This window comes from Trematomus bernacchii, unplaced genomic scaffold (genome assembly GCF_902827165.1).
Source record: "Trematomus bernacchii unplaced genomic scaffold, fTreBer1.1, whole genome shotgun sequence".
Taxonomy (NCBI): domain Eukaryota; kingdom Metazoa; phylum Chordata; class Actinopteri; order Perciformes; family Nototheniidae; genus Trematomus; species Trematomus bernacchii.
In genome coordinates this window covers 12,277,343-12,295,465 of record NW_022987313.1, presented here as the reverse complement: position 1 = coordinate 12,295,465, position 18,123 = coordinate 12,277,343, and the positions used below count along the sequence as shown (strand labels likewise).

Genomic DNA, 18,123 nt, shown 5'->3' with positions numbered 1-18,123 from the left:
TACTTTTACTTTTGTTAACTCTTTATATCTTTATATATATATAAATATAATAATCTGTGTACTACTTGCACCGCTGTGCAACATTTCCTCAGTTAGCCATCACGATTATTTAGTCTTTCTCTCCCCAACATATTAAAAAATATATATATATATATTGTGCACAATCTTTTCCATAAGGATTATAATAGCACAATTCCATTAAATATGTTCAACATTTATGGCATAATTGGGCATCTATATAGCCCTGGTAAAATGTCAAGTTCTGAAAAGTGGATAAGAATGATATTATTGAGGAACAGGTAAAATACAGTTTAATTCAGATGTCAGGGATTGATAAAGATAAAGTCAGGAATAAAATCAACAAAATATACAATCTTATACTACTTGTGTGTTGTAAAAAAAAGTGGATTTACCACATCTGCTGAATGCCTCCTGTCTCACAATGAAATAGCATATAGACTGGCAGCACTAGTGTTGAATGCAGCATAATGGCCTCGTTAGCGTGATTGCTAACACCTGTCCCTCCTGCCTGCACCTTATTAAAGACACACCTGTGGTGGGAGGGAAATTATCCCACTTTGAGGCTTGCAATGGGGAGTATAGAGATATTTGTCCGTGTTTTTCTTGCACACGTAATTGCTGCTCAACCAGTAATAAGAAAGCAGGATGCCACATTTTTTCAGGATGTTGAACAATTATTTGACAACATCAGGCCTTTTCCATTTGAAAACAATTTTGATTTCATCCCGTATGACACCATCTTCAGCTCGTGGCGGACTCTGCAGCCTGACTTTCACAAGCTGGTTGAATTACCTCACACCATGATGGTTCCCAGAGTCGAGGTGTTCTGCGATGAATCGAAGCTAACTCTGCTGGTTGATAAGAGATTCAATGGTGTCGTACTGACCGGAGAGGAGCTACAGCTGGGTGGGGGCTGCTATAGCAACAGCGAGCTACCAAACCAATTTGTCTTCACCTATAGTTTGGATGAGTGTGGAACCACACCTGTGGTAAGTGGACAACATGTTTTAATAGTTATTGAGTTCCACAGCTTTTGTAAGGATTGTCTGATTTCTCTTACAGATGCAGAATGGCTTGGTGATGTTTAGCAACTCTCTACACTTGAATCTCAAAAAACCTCTCCAAACAGGGTGGCAAACTCCCTCCGCTGTGCACATCTCATGCATGCCTAAAAGGTGCATCCTTTTGATTTGCCAAAATAGTTGTAAATCTGTCACAAATTATCATACTAAAAGAGAATGCATGTCGCTACAGGTCATATCCAAACTTCTTTAACTCCACGCCATTTCCTGAGACTGGCAAAACCTTTAACATCAAAGCTATGAATCGTGAGTCATAAGTAAAACATAATGCTGTTAGGCTGGATTTGTTTTCTTCTTTTGCAATAACAAGTATTTAATCGTTTCTGCAGCAACTTGGACTGGTAATGCAGAAACTAACATCTACAAGCGAGGGCAGGTTGTCAACCTCCAGGTTTCTGCCAAAATCAGTTCTGAACAGAAGCAGCTTTTCATCCAGTCCTGTTTTGTCTCTGCGTTCCCTGAGCCTCAGACTAGACCCAGGCATGCAGTCATAATGAATAAAGGGTAAGCAGCCAGTCAGGGGTTAATATAATGTATGTCCATGATGTTCTAATCACCTGTGATACTCTGCAGATGCACAGCCCCGTTGGGTTCTCCTCATGCTGTGATACAATTCGTAGCCTCTGGCAGAGCAGATGTAGTGAATCTCGTTCTGAACACATCTTATCTTATTTCTAAGGTAAGTTTTGTTAAAAGTCATATTTTTCTTCTTCTGCTGTTCAATTAAACAACCTCCTTTTTTCTTTTCTGAAGTTGTACATCCACTGCAGTGTCCTCAAATCAGACCATGGTGTCCACACTGGCTCTAAATCCTGCAACTATAACATGATGCGATCAAGGTACTTGTACACACATTGAACTATACTTTGTGAACTTTCATTACTTGATAAGATTGTTTTGTTTTTAGATGGGAGGACCTGAGAGGAAATGCAGAGGTCTGTGAGTGCTGCATCGTGAAGTGTAGAGGCCTGTCAGTCAAGCACCTGTCTGAAGGTCAGTTTTCTGCAAAAGGTGCAATGATGATGAACTCAGTTTTTTTTCTGGTCTGTAACTCCAGCGTGTTGTTTCAGATGCTAAGGCTATCGTCAGCACTGGCCCTTTGGTTGTTGTGGACAAACGTGTAGAGATGAGTCCTCAGCCTTCTCTTCCTGAAATGCAAGAGACCACCAGTGCTCCGCATGCACGCTCCATGCAGTCTGATGGTGCAGCAATTGTTTCTAGTACTTCCTTATCAAGACCCCCTCAGGGTGTGGTGATTGTCAGTCAGGACCCAGTTGCCAGGCTGACACTTTGGCTACCTGGACAGGTCCAAGATCCTGAACATGGAGAGAGTAAGGTTTCTGAAGACAAGTTGACAGTTAAGTTACAGGCAAGAGACACCACATCAAGATACATTCCTGAGCAGCGACCGTTTACCTTATATCAGGAGCCTCCTCTGAATGCACCCACCAACAAGATCAGAGATCACGGTGCAAATGAACTAAAAGACGGTCATATGTTCGATTTGAATCTTCTTACACTAGTTGATGGATGGCCAATTCCTCCACAGATGGAAAAAGCAGCTTTTGCAGATAAAGCTCAAATAAAAAAGCTTTTTGGAAGACCTGGAATGTTTGAGGCTCCACAAGAGGTTGACATTCCACTGATGGCGGAGATGACTTTGAATGTCCTTAACCAGCATGACTTTCACCAAATAAGAGACGAGCTGGCAGAAGAAGCTGTGATGCCCAGAGATGAAGCGACTGATTCAATAATTCGCTCAAAAGTTCAGTTTTCCAAAGGCATGGATGGATCCCAAACATTGAGTTATGAAGAAGAAGTGATGAGGGAGCAAGAGGGAAAAGGTGTGACCAGTAGATTTGGGATGGATGGGAATAAAAGGAAACCGGAGACCAAACGGAGAGGACTGCGCTCGGCTTTCCTGGATTTGATAAGGTAACTAATCTTGTAACGTTAGTATTTTGTATTGCACGTGAATATGACTAACTGTATTTCTCCATCTCTTATCCCCAGGAGTATGGACAAGGCAGAATAACTGTATTTTAAGAATAGTCTAAAATGGCACTTTAACTGAATAAATCCATTGAGCAATGATCAAGTTGTTTCGTCATACATTTGAGTAAAACCAAGGACATCTTGACTCTCTGGACTCTATACGGCTGAATCATAAACTCATATACACAGTACACACTAAAGTAGGGGGAAACACTTCTAAAATAAGCACTAATTTAATTATTTATACTGAAATATAAGAGCCTTAATGATTGTCGATAAGGCTGATCATAATAAGTCAGACTTTCTGACTGTTAAGGGTTAACGGTAATGGACGAATGTGACAATTTGAGGGCTCAATTAATGGAGCATTGTAAAGAGGAATGTACCGTCCGTATGTTTAAGAATTTACACACACATATTTGATGGATACAAAGCCTGTGACCACATTTTTAAACTGCTCTTGCACAATTTTGAAATACTTGTACTTTAATTTAATATTTCCACATGCTACTTTATACTTTTACACTACATTTCAGAGGTAAATCGTGTATTTTTACTCCACTACATTTATTTAATGACTTTAGTTACTTTACAGATTTGGATTAATGATGTGAAATGTAATCATCACTTGAATAAGACTTTAGTTACACCTGGAGTACATTTACAGCTGCACCTTTACCAGCTTTGATGACACTTTAATGATCAATAATTATAATCAAAACGCATGATGTATATTATTATTCTGAAATGGACCCATCTGCATAATTACTACTTCTACTTTTGGTACTTAAGTTTATTTGATGCTTATACCTTTACTTGAGTAGCCTAATTTTTGAATGCAGGACTTTTACTTGTACAGAGTATTGCTACACTTTGGTACTTTTACTAAAGTACATTAGTAGCCTACTTCTCCCACCTCCAGTCAATTTGTATTATGAAAAATGACTATTTGGTATAGGAGGCATTTCTCTCTTTTTCTTTTAGATGTATTTTTTTTCTGCAATAGCCTATCTTTAAATCGAACTTAAACGTTGTCCATGGTGGTAACAGCCACCCAGATGTCGCTGTGGGGAGCTGCGCTCTGTAGTTAGCAGGGTACAGTGTGAGCTCTCTTTTACACCGCATGCTCGGTGTTGTTTTTCTCCCATCCCATGTTTGACCCTGGCCACTAGTTCCTCCTCACACCCACTCTCTATAAAGTTCCCATGCTTTTCTTCACACAGTCTCTTTACCCGGCCACAAAACAAGCGTGAGTGTCTAACTCGCCGATCTTGAAAAACTTAAAAAAAATATAAAAAATATAAAATCCACAAAATCTTAATAAAAACAAGGATACTTAAAGAAATACAAACGTTTAAAAAAAAACAGCAAAAATAATAATTTATAAAAATACGAGAAACAGGCCTTGGGCTTTAAACGAAGTTCGCGTCTTTTAAAGGAAGAAACACTTGAGATCATTTTATATCGTGATTTTTCAGGTTTTTTATTTTTTTTCAACAAGCTGGATAACAGAGCCAGCTGTCTTTTTGAGCTGAAGGGCACATCGGACCCGGAATAGAGCTCACACCAACCGGCTTTTTACTCTGGCGTTTCTGAGGGGAGCCCTGAATTCATTTATATTGTGAATTCCAAGTTATGGACAACACAGCGACGGGGAGTTATCCGATGGCTTCTCTTTACGTTGGCGACCTGCACCCCGACATCACGGAGGCTATGCTGTATGAGAAATTCAGCCCCGCCGGACCGGTGCTCTCCATTCGGGTCTGCCGTGACATGATCACCCGGCGATCCCTCGGTTACGCCTATGTGAACTTCTCTCAACCCGCTGATGGTAAGAAACACGCGAAGTGATCACTGCAGTTTGAGCATATGTTACCTGCATGCGGCTTTAAAATGCACACCTCATGCATCCTTTAAATATTGACAATGTCACCATATGATCTCAATGTCAAGAGTTAACCTGTCTGCATAACCAAATGCAAAATCAAGTGCACACTGACAATGAAAACACATGATTTGCTTCTAAATAATCCTGTGCCATAGACAGGATAGTGCACTAGTTTTGACCCATATAAGCATGCCCCAGTTGTTGAGAATACTCCTGCCAGAGTTAAAGCCCTCACACCCATGCAGTTTGATCTGTACTTGAAAGTGAATAGAAGCGTCTCTTTAATGCCCAATCAATTGGGAATATCAAAACCTTTTGCAGTCTCACTTAATCTGCCCAAATGACCCATTTCTGCTCCTTCTTAGGGCTACTGGGTGTAACCAATTCACATTGCCCTCTGTTGCTATGTCTAAGCAAGAGAAGGGACAGCTGAACAATGACTCCTGCAATGCCAGTTTGACATGTCTCCTTTGTATTGTCTGGCACATGCAGTAGTAAAAGACTCTATCCTGTTGGCATTTAATCCCATATTTGGTATTATCTGAATCATAATAGGTTTATCTGTAATATCGTAACCACTTGAGGGTTGTTAATCTATTAGGACATTGTGCCTCCAGTCAAAGCATTGAGCAATAGTAGCAGGTGCTGTGGTGGCCTGCTGACACTGTTTACATTGTGTGGGCTTTTTTGCCTCCTTTATCAACGATAAACACCTGTCATTTATCTGTGCTCGAGTCTGTCACCAAAAGCTGTAGTAACGATATGTCACAACTTCAAGGGAGGTAGTGTCACTCACTTGGTAAGAGCCACAAGTGAGAAGACAACATATTTGTTATTGGAAGTGTAGACATGGGGGGATGGTAACTGTTGGGTAGTTAGCATGTGCCTGTGGAGCAATAGCTTGCTGTCTGTAAATAAATCTAACTTCTGTATATCTGTTTCATTCAGAGTAACGCAGTAGTCGTAGATGACCATTACATGTATGTATGTGTAATGTGTATTTGTAAATCGCTTTGAGTCATTGAAAAAGCGCTATAATAAATATAAGGATTATTATTAATATTATAGTAGTCATGCACTCTGTTGATTTCTTTATGAATCCCACTCTGAGGCGTAGTGTTGCTCATTTGAGCATTCTTGTTGAGTGGCTCTTCCCCATCAATGGTAGAGAATGCTCTACTCACACTCTATGCCAGCACATACCTCCCAGGACCCCTCTCTAAATATAGAACATCTTTCTGAGCAGCACTTAATTTGCCTGGCAGAAATTCTTTTAAGTTTTTACCTTGACAGAAATTGTTAACCAACGACTAATAATTCAACACAACAACATTTGACCACTCTGTTTAACTACTGTTCTTAATTATTTAACTGATAATTTAAAATAGTAATTATTACATAGATCAAGCAGGCCTTTTAAAAACTACAATTCCCAATCTGAACGTTCCAGAAGACCACATGTTTGACAGCGGTCACACACCTTCTCTGAGAACACAGGCTATGAAGTACAATTGTGATCCAAACTGCTGATGCCAGCAGACACAAGGCAGCTCCGTTTTGTTTACCAGACACTTTTAGCTGGAAAGCCTGGCCTGTGTGTGTCTGTTACTGTGGACAGAACAAAGGGATGTGTTGGCGTTTGTGCACACATGAGCACCTTTATGAGAGTTGGTGCAATAGATTGAGAGAAACATTTTATAAATTGAACCTGAACCTATGCCTCCTTCCATTATGTCTTCTTTGAATCAGGTTTAAAAGAGACCGAATGGAGTGAGCAGATAACACATAGTACATCTTATACCCACAATAAGCACATTTGTATTATATTTGGGCCAGCTGCACTGATAGTGCAACTGTCTTAGGTGGGACGTGGCCCAGCAGCATGTGTTGAGTTGGAGAAGGGGGACATGTGCTCCCAGCTCGCCCACTGCAGCTGCCCCTGACACATGTCTCAGCTGCTCCTCCGCCACATGGTCTGCTGCAGTCCTTAGTCATGTTACATATACCTTGTTAATGGGCTGGAAGCTAAGACTAATACACTACATTGTACACTTTGGGTTCATCTTATTTCTCCTGGGGCGTTATTAAACGATAATTAACACCCTAAATAATCATTTGTATACCAACTTTCTATCTCGTGTTAAAAAAACTAAGAAATGTTTTGCTTTATTGAAATAAATGGGAGCTGTGTTGAACGGCAGCAAAACTATATCCAATTATATTAAATAATAAGTTCTAGGCTCATCTAGTAAGAATGGTAGTATATAAATAAGACTTGGGTTATACTTAACAATTTGCATGGGATTATTTGATGTAGTATTGTTATTTGATGCGATACTATTTACTTCAATCATCAATACTTCTTGATACATTCTTTGGGTTATCGTGAAGGCATGCAAAACAAACAGTTTTCTTAAAAAACACGGGCGAGTAATTGATATACAAATGATCATTTTATGTAAAATGTCTCTTAAGGCCCTGCTGTGTGTGTGTGTGTGTGTATGGCAGCATCTTAATCGGTTTTGACGAAATAGAAATTCCTTGTGTGCATATATTGTCCATGATAGATGGAAGCATGTTGGTTACAGACATACTACTAGTAACATATATGTTTTGACTGGTTGCTCCATGTAAACAACCACCCCTGACCTTTCCCTCCATCTCTCTGCCTCTCCTCCCTCCAGCTGAGAGAGCCCTCGACACCATGAACTTTGATGTGGTGAAAGGGAAGCCAATCAGAATCATGTGGTCCCAAAGAGACCCCTCACTCAGGAAGTCTGGAGTGGGCAACGTGTTCATCAAGAACCTTGACAAGTCCATTGACAACAAAGCCCTGTACGACACCTTCTCTGCCTTTGGCAACATCCTCTCCTGCAAGGTACAATTGTCCTAAATTCGACTGAGGGATGTTAAAACATGATGATTGTTTCTATCAAAACTGTTCTTGCCTTGAGATTTCACACAAATGTAGTTAGTTCTAGTTCCATCTCAAAACCTCAGCACCACTGCCATATTCCCACAGTTGAATATGAAGCTACAGCTAGCAGCTGGCTAACTTACCTTGTTTTAGAAACAGCTAGCCTGGCTCTGTCCAGAAGGTAACACAAATCACCCAACAGCCTGATGCTTACTAATGTACAGTTATTTAAATATGGTTGGAGTGACACCTTACGTGTTAAACTGGCAAATAACCCCTGTAAAACAACAAATAGACACGTTTTTGTACAGACGGATCCAGGCTAGCTGTTTCTGGTCTTTATGCTATGCTAGGCTAGCTGTCTTCAGCTTCATATTTAGAGGAAACATTTTACAGTGGTCTCGATATTCTTATCTTACCCTCAGCAAGAAAGCAAAGAAGCGCTCTTCTAAAACGATTTAACTATTGCTTTCAAGTTAAACCAAATGCATGCAAACATACCATACATACAGACCTATCCTGGTTAAATAAAGGTAAAATAAATAAATAAAATAAAATAATGCCTCTTGATCTGATACAATGTCTTTCTCTGCTCCAGGTGGTGTGTGATGAAAATGGTTCCAAGGGCTACGCTTTTGTCCATTTTGAGACCCAGGATGCTGCTGATCGTGCCATCGAGAAGATGAACGGCATGCTTCTGAATGACCGCAAGGTGTGAGTGTCAGATCATTTAGGAACTTGGGACAAAGGGTTGTTTATTGTTGTCAGTTTTTTATAAAGAGACTTTTAAAACAATTCAGCTTAAAATGTAAAGAAAATCTTGAAAGTAAAAGAATAATAATGCTGTTAAAAGTCCAGTTGTAGAGGTTGCAGTTATCATAGAGCTTATGGTGATAATATAGCAATAGCTTACATGTATCGGTGTTATAAGGGTGTTTATGTTGTGTAAACCTGACTTGTTTGTTCTGCACATGTGTTGAGTGACCTGACTTTTCGTGTCTTTTTTGAGTTTGAGTTTGTGTGTGAATAATCTGACTAATAAAGCTCATCTCTCACAACCGCCAGTAAGAAGATAACCTCTGAACTGATTAGATAACAAACTAAAAGCTCTTACCTTAGCTCTTATCTTTCCTACCAGAAGCATTTTCTGTTGCCTCATTGGTCCACCCGCTGGTCACCCGTCTTGGAGTGTTTGTATGTGTGTGTGTGTGTGTGTGTATGACCACGCTTGTGTGTTTTAGTGATGGATCGAATGCAGGAATACAATACTGGATGGCAGAAGGGGAGAGGTCATCATAGCAAGGTATATAAGATCACTTGGTCTTCCTCAGCTTTTCTTTGTACTGTGAGACTCTGTTCCTCCATCCCTCTCCATCCACCTCATCAAGTTTTGGACCAAGAATTAAGATAGTTGTCTCTGTGATGTCTAGCATGCCAACCTATCTGCCTGCCTCTGGTGATATTAACAGCAGTTTGATGTTTTACCCCAGGAATGATGTGTCACATGATGAAATGTAGCTGTGAATTTGTTTTGTGGGTGTTGTTCCTGTTTTGTAAAAGAAAGTACTCTCTTTTACTTACCTTGCTTGTGTGGTCAGGTCATCCTCTCCCGGGATCAAGAGTGTTTTTAGATCGGGAAAGGGAAGTCAAAACAGATGGATCCTGGTTTGTTTTCTCACCACTTTCAGGACTGTTTTACAAGAGTGTGTTTTGCTGCTCCCCTTCCTCTCTTTAGGTTTGTGGGTCGTTTCAAATCTCGCAAAGAACGGGAGGCTGAACTTGGTGCCAAGGCCAAGGAGTTCACCAATGTCTACATCAAGAACTTCGGGGATGAAATGAATGATGAACGGCTGAAAGAGCTTTTCGAAAAATATGGTAAAGCGGAACTAGATTTATCCTCCAAACCTGAATGTGGTCTGCTATCCTGGATCCACTTATCTGACCATTAATCTCTGTAGGTACAATTCTCAGCGTGAAGGTGATGACAGATCCCACCGGCAAATGCAGAGGCTTTGGATTTGTTAGTTTCGAACAACATGAAGATGCTAACAAGGTACTTTGCGCTCATAGTGTGCACTACGTGATTGTTTCATTTTTGGTAATTCCTGCTAATAACAATGATTTTGTACAAAGGCTGTAGAGGACATGAACGGCACTGAATATAATGGCAAGACAGTGTTTGTGGGCCGGGCTCAGAAGAAGATGGAGCGGCAGGCGGAGCTCAAGAGGAGGTTTGAGCTGCTGAAACAAGAGAGGATCAGTCGTTACCAGGTGTGTAGAGACTAATCCCTTAATTAATCAAATAAATCCTATATTTAGTCTAATGTCGAAGAAGCTGCTACGTATGAATCCTGACTGTCCGTCTTTGGTTTCAGGGCGTTAATCTTTACATTAAGAACCTGGATGACACCATAGACGATGAGAAACTGCGTAAAGAGTTCACTCCATTCGGGTCTATCACAAGTGCCAAGGTGAGAACAATCAAATTGATCTTGCAATTTCATCCCCATAAGAGAAAAGATGATGCATCAGTGCTTACAATATTATGTGTTTGAAGGTACTCAGTCACTATCTGTCTCTACATTAGGTGATGCTGGAGGAGGGTCGCTCCAAGGGCTTCGGCTTTGTCTGCTTCTCCTCCCCTGAAGAGGCCACCAAGGCTGTGACTGAGATGAACGGACGCATCGTTGGATCCAAACCCCTCTACGTCGCTCTGGCTCAGCGCAAAGAAGAGCGCAAAGCCCACCTCACCAACCAGTACATGCAGCGTATTGCTGGCATGAGAGCCATGCCGGCTAATGCCATCATTAATCAGTTCCAGCCTACCAGTGGATACTTCATGCCAGCTGTGCCACAGGTAGGAGAATCAACGTCTGTAAAGATAGTGTGTGTTAACATGGCTTTCTTAAAAATATACAGTGTTGAATGTGAAAGGGGCTAGCTCCTATAACAAAGCTATAGATACTTATCATCTGACTCTACTGAGTTTTTTGGTGTAGGCTCATTATGTTTGACAAATGTTTAAAACCTTATGTAGATAACCAGCTCATCATTAAACTGCTGACTACAAAATGTAACATCTTAAAGCATTTACCAGCTTGAAGCCAGATATTTCCTGCAGCAGTAGATGGACACCAAAGACAGAGCTAATAAGAGGAGTGCATATTGGATTTATCTTTGCCCAGTAGATACAAACCAAAGTCAAATGTCACGCAATGTGTGCTTGATGTGTACATATGCAACTGTGTGCTAATAAGTATGCCATACCAACTTTAAATGTTATTATGAATTGTCCAATTACCACCAACTCTAAGTGAAGTGTTTGTATTGTTTATTAGGGATATAAGTAAAATGTTGACTCTTGTTTTATTTCAGTAAAACGTCACAGATTACAAAGATAGTCACATCAGTGGTTTAGGTGTGGTATGACTTGAATTACATAAAATGATACATTTCCCTCACTTGTACCCAGCAGGCCCAGAATAGGACTACATACTATGCACCAAATCAGCTGGCCCAAATGCGACCCAACCCCAGGTGGCAGCAGCAAGGAGGCAGAGGTCAAGGTGAGCATGTGGCACTTTATGACAGGGCATCTATTTTGGATATGCTTTCAGGGACACTGTAATATATAGCTATACTGCAATGGACCTATTTGAAATCTATACAATTTAATGCACAACCCTTTTGTTATTCATCTCATTGTTTTTGTCTCTGCTTCTGTCACTCCTAGGTGGTTTCCAGGGGATACCCAACTCGCTGCGTCAGCCAGGACCCCGTGCTAACTTGAGACACATGAGTCCTGGCGGTGGCTCACAGGGTCCAAGAGGTGTGTTCACTCATAACATTATCAACCAAAATGACCACCATCATTGATATTCACTCTCGCTTTTATTGAGGTATATGCATGTGCAGTAGAGGTTGTCAAGACTCTGAATTATGCTCCATTTTCCCTCCTCTCTGCTAGCCTCTGGCCAGGCCATGGCTCCTCGTCCCTCGATGGGAGTCCCCGGCCCCCGCGCCATGCCTCCTTACAAATATGCCACTGGTGTCCGTAACCCCAACCCCCAGGTGGTGCAACCTCTTGCCTTACAGCAGGTATGAGCTAAAAAAAACACATCATGTCATGTTCCTATCATATCGAACCCCAAAACCTTTATATAATTTTCCTTCCAATGCTTTCTCTCTGTCCAGGCTCAGCCGGCTGTGCACGTTCAGGGCCAGGAGCCTCTCACGGCCTCCATGCTGGCTGCTGCACCCCCACAGGAGCAGAAACAGATGCTAGGTAAGAATATCCCATCATGATAAAGAAACTATTATGTTTTTTTTTTTATAATTAGGTTGATTTATTTATTTATCCAAATAGGTGAGCGTCTTTTCCCACTGATTCAGTCCATGCATGCCAACCTGGCAGGAAAGATCACTGGCATGCTGCTGGAGATCGACAACTCTGAACTGCTGCATATGCTGGAGTCTCATGAATCTCTGCGCTCAAAGGTACTTGATTACCTCTATCCTTGCCATAAAGTGGCACTAAAATGTCTGTTATCCATAGTACACTGTTTCATTCATGTGTGATGTTATGTTTGTACAGGTGGATGAAGCCGTTGCTGTGCTTCAAGCACACCAGGCAAAGAAGGATGCAACTCAGAAAGTGGGCAGCATGGCTACTACTGCTGCTGCGGCCACATCCTAAAGACTGTGTGCTGTACTGAAGTGGTACGTATCATTATCAGTCAGTCTATTCTTACATAATTCCAGGTTTGTTGTGTTAATAAAAAGTAATTGTCTTTCAGCGCACAGAGTGCAGAGATGGGGAGAGACACTCTACACCGACTCCATACACCTTACTCCTCTGAAGAATCATGCAAAAAATGAAGGAAAAAAAAGGAAAATGTAATAAAAAATATACTGGAACATTTTGAAAAATATAACGGTTCATAGTTTTCTAGTTCTGTACAACTTTTAAACTGCATACCAAAAGCAGATATGCAAACAAATCTTGAATGAAGGTTCTTCACCTTGTGGCGAAGGAGAGAGACCTTTTTAAAAAAAAAAAGGGAAACGAGCCTTATTCTTTTGCTTTGCTTGAAAGTTTTATGTTTGATTTGAAATGATGAACTCCCCCATCCTATCATGTTATCATGGGTGTGTGGTATTCTCAATAAAAGGATGACATATCAAGGTTTCTACTGTTGTCTGAATGTAATGCCTACATGAAGCTTTATTTATTCAGTTTCAAGTGTGTATCTGACACACGCTTACCTGTCAGTAGTACACAGAGATGGCCGAATTGTACACAGCAGAATAGTTACAGCAGGAGTAGAACAAACAATATTATCATTCATATGGTATGGTATCATATGTTTTGTTTGGGTGTTCACTCGGATAGATGATTGATATAAATTGGACCCTTGATAATGACATCGGAAAGATTTTGCCTGAAAAAAATGAGAAACCAATAAGATAAATTAATCATATTTTTGCATAGAAAACCCATTCAAGATAATTGTCATGACTTCATTGCCATTACATCTCAGCAAAATAACTTATTCAATTCAACTAAAAAGGTATCACCACCATCATGTTGATCATATCATTGTTATCCATTAGCTTGCATAGGATTTATTAAACATTTTTTTAAAGCTTTTCTAAATGACACTTCTCATTCTTCGAAAGAATGATCCTGATGACAGAAAGCATGTGCATCAATTACTGACAAAGGGTGAGATATAAAAAATATATTTGCTGAAAGTTTAGTGCCTTTTTTCTTATCTTAGTCAAACTAAATATGGTACCACCAGCCAGAGACATTTTTCACAAGCTATAAGTTATCTTAGAAAATAGCTTAAAACAAATCAAAACATTTTTTATTTATTAATTATTATTTAATCCATTAGAGTGCCCTATTAGATATTGGTTCCCACAAATATGTTTGGCTGCTCTTAAAATGTCCCTTTTAAATAGAGAAAGGTAAAATAAAATATGCTCCACAATAGTCAGAGATTTTTCACAGCAGTTGGACTTGTAAGAAAGCACAGGTGTCCCAGTAAGTGATTACAGTGTGAGCCACTCAACAGGCCTTTTTTTCCACAGATGATATTTGGACATTATCAGCGTGGGAAAATTAGAGGTAACATTTTTTAAATAATGATTGAAACCTGGCAACTGCTGTTTCAGGATCCTGGAATTGTGCATAGAGGCATACCGGGGCAGTAAAACACAACAGTGCATATGAATGATAATATAATTTCCTGTGCTTTTCATACTATAACAAGTGGCACGTCCCTATCTGAAACAGCTTAAGTCATCATTCATATTATTATTCAAACATGTAACAAGGAAGAGTTTTATCTCAAATGCAAATCTTACCTATCTCACTTATATCCAAATACAAAGCTTTTTGTCTTCCTAAATAGTAGTCGTAAAAAGTAGATGTAGAGTTTTGGAATATTTGCTGAACAAGATAGATACAACTGGTAAAATGGACCTTCCCAATCCCAACTATAGAAGGACTGTAGTGATAGTCTGCAGCTGAATGTACAACTTTGAATACTGTATAATGAAGCCTAGTATTAAAGTGAATATGGAGTCGTGCCCGTTTCCTCCGACAGATGGCGCCTCAGGAAACGTGGTCACTGGGAGGCGGGCTTTAGTCTCACTGAACCAATCACAATCTGCGGGGTCAAAGTTGAGGGGTAACATCCAATATGGCGGCTAACAAACGAGTGCTGTATGTTGGTAAGTTAATGTTTTTTTTCTTAAAAATCGTTGAAACTACATAGTTTCACTACATTTAGCAAACATATTAAGGTCAATACTTTATAAATATTTGAAGTAACTAAATGAAAATATGAATATAGTGCAAGAAAACCTCCGGAAGGAAAAGGTTTAGCCGGTAAAACTTGAAAACGTCTCCTGAAAACATGGCAACTTCGCCGATGTTTAACTACGTACAAACGCAATGAGAAAGTACTTATAGTCAACTTGTTAAAGAATTTTGAATGCATTTAGTAAAATATAAGCGTAAGCTTCAGGAAATCCTATGGACATATGTTTATTGAACGCAGCACGTTTAAACTGTCCCGTTATGCTCTTCCGCTAATATGCAATAATATACATTTCATCATTTTGGTGTGTTTCTGTCAGGTGGCCTGGCAGAGGAGGTCGATGAGAAGGTGTTACATGCAGCTTTTATTCCGTTTGGAGACATTACAGACATCCAGATACCATTAGACTATGAAACAGGTAAGACTAGTAACTGTTCTGTTTCTGCAACACTTTATCACTGTGGCCAAGATAAACTGAAATAATGTGTCTGTCTAATGATCTGTTTTCAGAAAAGCACAGAGGATTTGCCTTCATTGAGTTTGAACTAGGAGAGGTATGTACTGGTACTTCTCTAAAGTACACACTGAAAGTAACAATATTCTGATATTTACATGAAAAAGCCAATACATATATGTATTAAAATAGGCTAAAATCAGTGTGTAGTTGCACTATTGAGAGAAAAGTTGAACATGGACACACCTTAACACAATCTGAGTTTAAAAAAAGGTTTGCAACACATAGTAATCTATCTGCTTGGGATTGTAATGTACTGTTATGTACATCCTTAAAAAATGTCACTCCCCCTTGTTAATACGGCTGTTGTACAGCATATAAATATGAATGGGCTAAATGTATTATTATTATTATTTGCACTACTGTCTGATAAGGACATTTTGTATATTTGCCTGACTGTTGAATTCAGTGTAAACATGGATGGTAACACATAATAAGGATTTCAATTATACATATTTCTGTGCTCATGACATTTATGGCCTTTTCTTCTGTAGGATGCTGCAGCAGCTATTGATAACATGGTAAGTGCATCACTGTGTTGCACAATCATGTAAGTGAGAATGTTATTCTGTTTCTGAGACATAGCTGATGTGAGTTTGCCCAAAAGGTTAAAGCTTTCTGTTTTCTAGCTTTCTGTTTTAATGTTGATGTTCTTGCTCTTTCTGCCAGAATGAGTCTGAGCTTTTCGGGCGGACTATCCGAGTCAACACTGCCAAGCCCATGAGGATCAAAGAAGGATCTTCTCGACCAGGTGATTTCAAAAAACAGCTTATAGAGTTCTTAGGTTCAAGTATATTAAATCCTTTATTCTTAATTTAAATCTGCTTTTCTGTCAGTGTGGTCGGACGACGACTGGCTGAAGAAGTTCTCGGGGAAGACCGCAGAGGAAGCTGATGGGGAGGCAGCGGCTGGAGAGACAACCACCACTGCAACAGAGGAGGTGAGGCGGCTTTCTCTAAAAAGAGTTGGTGGCTCCCACCCTTAACTATGTCAAGATAGTGACATCAGTATGATTTGGTTGTTTTTTGCAGGCTGAGCCCCCGGCTAAAAAGGGCAGAGTTAATCCTCAGGTCTACATGGACATCAAGATTGGAAACAAGGCAGCGGGGAGACTACGATTCCTTCTTCGGGCCGACATTGTTCCCATGACAGCAGGTGTGTGTGCTGTAGGGCTTTCAACATCATATCTTTGTCAAACATATATGTTGTAGCTGTACAATGTTAAGTGTGCTTGCATAAAGAATTGACACTGAATTCTACAGGAGTCGATCGTAAAAAAAAAAAAGTGTTTAGAAGAAGAAGAAGAAGAAGATTCAACTTATGGTCATTATGTAGTACAGGTACTATGTAACGAAACGGTTTCTCTGCATTTGACCCATCCTAGTGTTAGGAGCAGTGGGCTGCCATTATTTACGGCGCCCGGGGAGCAGTGTAGGGAACGGTGCCTTGCTCAGGGACACCTCGGTAGCACTTCCGGGACTTGAACTGGTGACCTTCCAGTTGCCAAGCCAAGTCCCTATGGACTTCGCCACCACCGCCCTTTATCATTCCCCCCTAAATTTAAAATCGGCAAAAAGTGACCTCATCATCTTTTTTTTCATTCTCTACAGAGAATTTCCGCTGCCTGTGCACGCATGAGAAGGGCTTTGGCTTTAAGGGCAGCTGCTTCCATCGCGTCATCCCTCAGTTCATGTGCCAGGGAGGAGACTTCACAAACCACAACGGCACCGGGGGCAAGTCCATCTACGGCCGGAAGTTTGATGATGAGAACTTTGTCCTCAAGCACACAGCGCCAGGTGAGGAGTTTTGTGTGGGGTTCGTGGGTGTTTGTGTCGGAGGTCTGAGTGTGAATCAGCATCATGGTTTACAGATTCTGTGGATAACTGTTCACAATCTTGTTTTGTTGTGTTCACAGGCCAGCTCTCCATGGCCAACTCTGGAGCAAACACTAACGGCTCCCAGTTCTTCATCACGACTGACAAAACAGACTGGCTGGACGGCAAACATGTGGTGTTTGGAGATATGGTGGAGGGCATGGATGTGCTCCGTGCAATGGAGGTAAGGGATAAAGGGCTGACTCAGACTGCTTTATTATTATTATTATTATTAAATACAACTGAAGGTTTTTTTCAATGCAGTGATCATAATGAGCTGCACAATACAACAACATAGCCCTCTGGTTTAAATGCTCTCAATTTAAACACAATTCATTTCAAAACAATGTCCATCACTATTTGATTCTCACTTTTGCTACCTGTGAATAAACTTTCTGTTCATCATCTCACTTAAAAGTGTACACATTAAAAACTCACTATATTGGTTTAATGTTATATTGATAATAGCAGGTTATTTAGCTATAAAAGCTTGTAAAGGTTAAAGACAATCAGGATGAATTTTTAGATGCAATTGCTTTTTTTATAATTGTGTTTTCTTTTTGCAGGCTCAGGGAAATAAAGACGGCAAGCCGAAGCAGAAAGTCATCATCTCGGACTGTGGAGAATATGAGTGACCAAAACAGTGTGTGTTTGCTTGTATGTGTCTGTGGCCGCAGTGTATGTCTGACAGTGTGAGTGTGTTCATGGTATTTTGTTCTTTGAGCCCACATTGTCTGCCATGTAAATATTTCAATAAACATCTTTTTTTTTTATAAAGAAACCACAGCTTGATATTTCTTGATATCTATTTCTTGGTACAAAAAGAGTGGAAATGGTTGGCCAATGCTCTTAGCGATGCATATCAAATCAACAGCTTCCTAAAGACACCAGCAAGTGTTGAAAATGTTTTGACATTTGGTCAGCTTTCACCTCAAGTTTGCAAATGGTAATGTTGGTTACAGTATGTTTAAAATATGAATAAAAGCCATAGTGTATTGTGTC

The 18,123-nt window shown here is 40.2% G+C and overlaps 3 protein-coding genes across 4 annotated transcripts; all 3 read left to right on the top strand.

The window, feature by feature from the left end:
* The first annotated feature begins 590 nt into the window (after positions 1 to 590).
* On the top strand, positions 591 to 3,197 carry zpcx (zona pellucida protein C). The gene is made up of 9 exons (XM_034123029.1): positions 591 to 1,010; positions 1,084 to 1,196; positions 1,276 to 1,349; positions 1,433 to 1,607; positions 1,677 to 1,782; positions 1,857 to 1,942; positions 2,011 to 2,096; positions 2,174 to 3,038; positions 3,117 to 3,197. The coding sequence occupies exons 1-9, from the start codon at positions 591 to 593 to the stop codon at positions 3,136 to 3,138; spliced, it is 1,947 nt and encodes a 648-aa protein (XP_033978920.1). The 3' UTR covers positions 3,139 to 3,197.
* A 1,000-nt stretch (positions 3,198 to 4,197) lies between these two features.
* Positions 4,198 to 13,087, top strand: pabpc4 (poly(A) binding protein, cytoplasmic 4 (inducible form)). 2 transcript variants are annotated; one of them, XM_034123018.1, is made up of 15 exons: positions 4,198 to 4,929; positions 7,671 to 7,864; positions 8,502 to 8,617; positions 9,639 to 9,778; positions 9,862 to 9,956; positions 10,037 to 10,174; positions 10,279 to 10,374; positions 10,491 to 10,760; positions 11,379 to 11,469; positions 11,637 to 11,732; positions 11,871 to 12,001; positions 12,098 to 12,188; positions 12,270 to 12,400; positions 12,498 to 12,622; positions 12,700 to 13,087. In XM_034123018.1, exons 1-14 carry the CDS (start codon positions 4,734 to 4,736, stop codon positions 12,597 to 12,599), a joined length of 1,887 nt encoding a protein of 628 aa, XP_033978909.1. In that variant the 5' UTR covers positions 4,198 to 4,733; the 3' UTR covers positions 12,600 to 12,622; positions 12,700 to 13,087. The 2 variants fall into 2 exon arrangements, with proteins under 2 accessions (XP_033978909.1, XP_033978900.1); XM_034123009.1 differs by having other exon boundaries at positions 4,199 to 4,929; positions 11,376 to 11,469.
* Positions 13,088 to 14,583: 1,496 nt separating this feature from the next.
* Positions 14,584 to 17,902, top strand: ppie (peptidylprolyl isomerase E (cyclophilin E)). Its single transcript, XM_034122996.1, has 10 exons — positions 14,584 to 14,644; positions 15,053 to 15,151; positions 15,244 to 15,287; positions 15,742 to 15,768; positions 15,917 to 15,998; positions 16,084 to 16,187; positions 16,279 to 16,402; positions 16,858 to 17,043; positions 17,163 to 17,305; positions 17,688 to 17,902. The coding sequence occupies exons 1-10, from the start codon at positions 14,614 to 14,616 to the stop codon at positions 17,754 to 17,756; spliced, it is 909 nt and encodes a 302-aa protein (XP_033978887.1). The 5' UTR covers positions 14,584 to 14,613; the 3' UTR covers positions 17,757 to 17,902.
* The last annotated feature ends 221 nt before the right edge of the window (positions 17,903 to 18,123 follow it).

Bases quoted from the DNA above. Each gene is read 5' to 3' on its own strand.
- pabpc4 (XM_034123009.1), top strand. From the start codon at position 4,734: ATGGACAACACAGCGACGGGGAGTTATCCGATGGCTTCTCTTTACGTT. The intron at 9,957-10,036 runs GTACTTTGCGCT...TTTTGTACAAAG, and splicing joins AACATGAAGATGCTAACAAG to GCTGTAGAGGACATGAACGG. The intron at 11,733-11,870 runs GTGTGTTCACTC...CCTCTCTGCTAG, and splicing joins TGGCTCACAGGGTCCAAGAG to CCTCTGGCCAGGCCATGGCT.
- zpcx (XM_034123029.1), top strand. From the start codon at position 591: ATGGGGAGTATAGAGATATTTGTCCGTGTTTTTCTTGCACACGTAATT. The intron at 1,011-1,083 runs GTAAGTGGACAA...TTTCTCTTACAG, and splicing joins AGTGTGGAACCACACCTGTG to ATGCAGAATGGCTTGGTGAT. The intron at 1,783-1,856 runs GTAAGTTTTGTT...TCTTTTCTGAAG, and splicing joins CATCTTATCTTATTTCTAAG to TTGTACATCCACTGCAGTGT.
- ppie (XM_034122996.1), top strand. From the start codon at position 14,614: ATGGCGGCTAACAAACGAGTGCTGTATGTTG. The intron at 15,288-15,741 runs GTATGTACTGGT...TTTCTTCTGTAG, and splicing joins TTGAGTTTGAACTAGGAGAG to GATGCTGCAGCAGCTATTGA. The intron at 16,188-16,278 runs GTGAGGCGGCTT...TGTTTTTTGCAG, and splicing joins CCACCACTGCAACAGAGGAG to GCTGAGCCCCCGGCTAAAAA.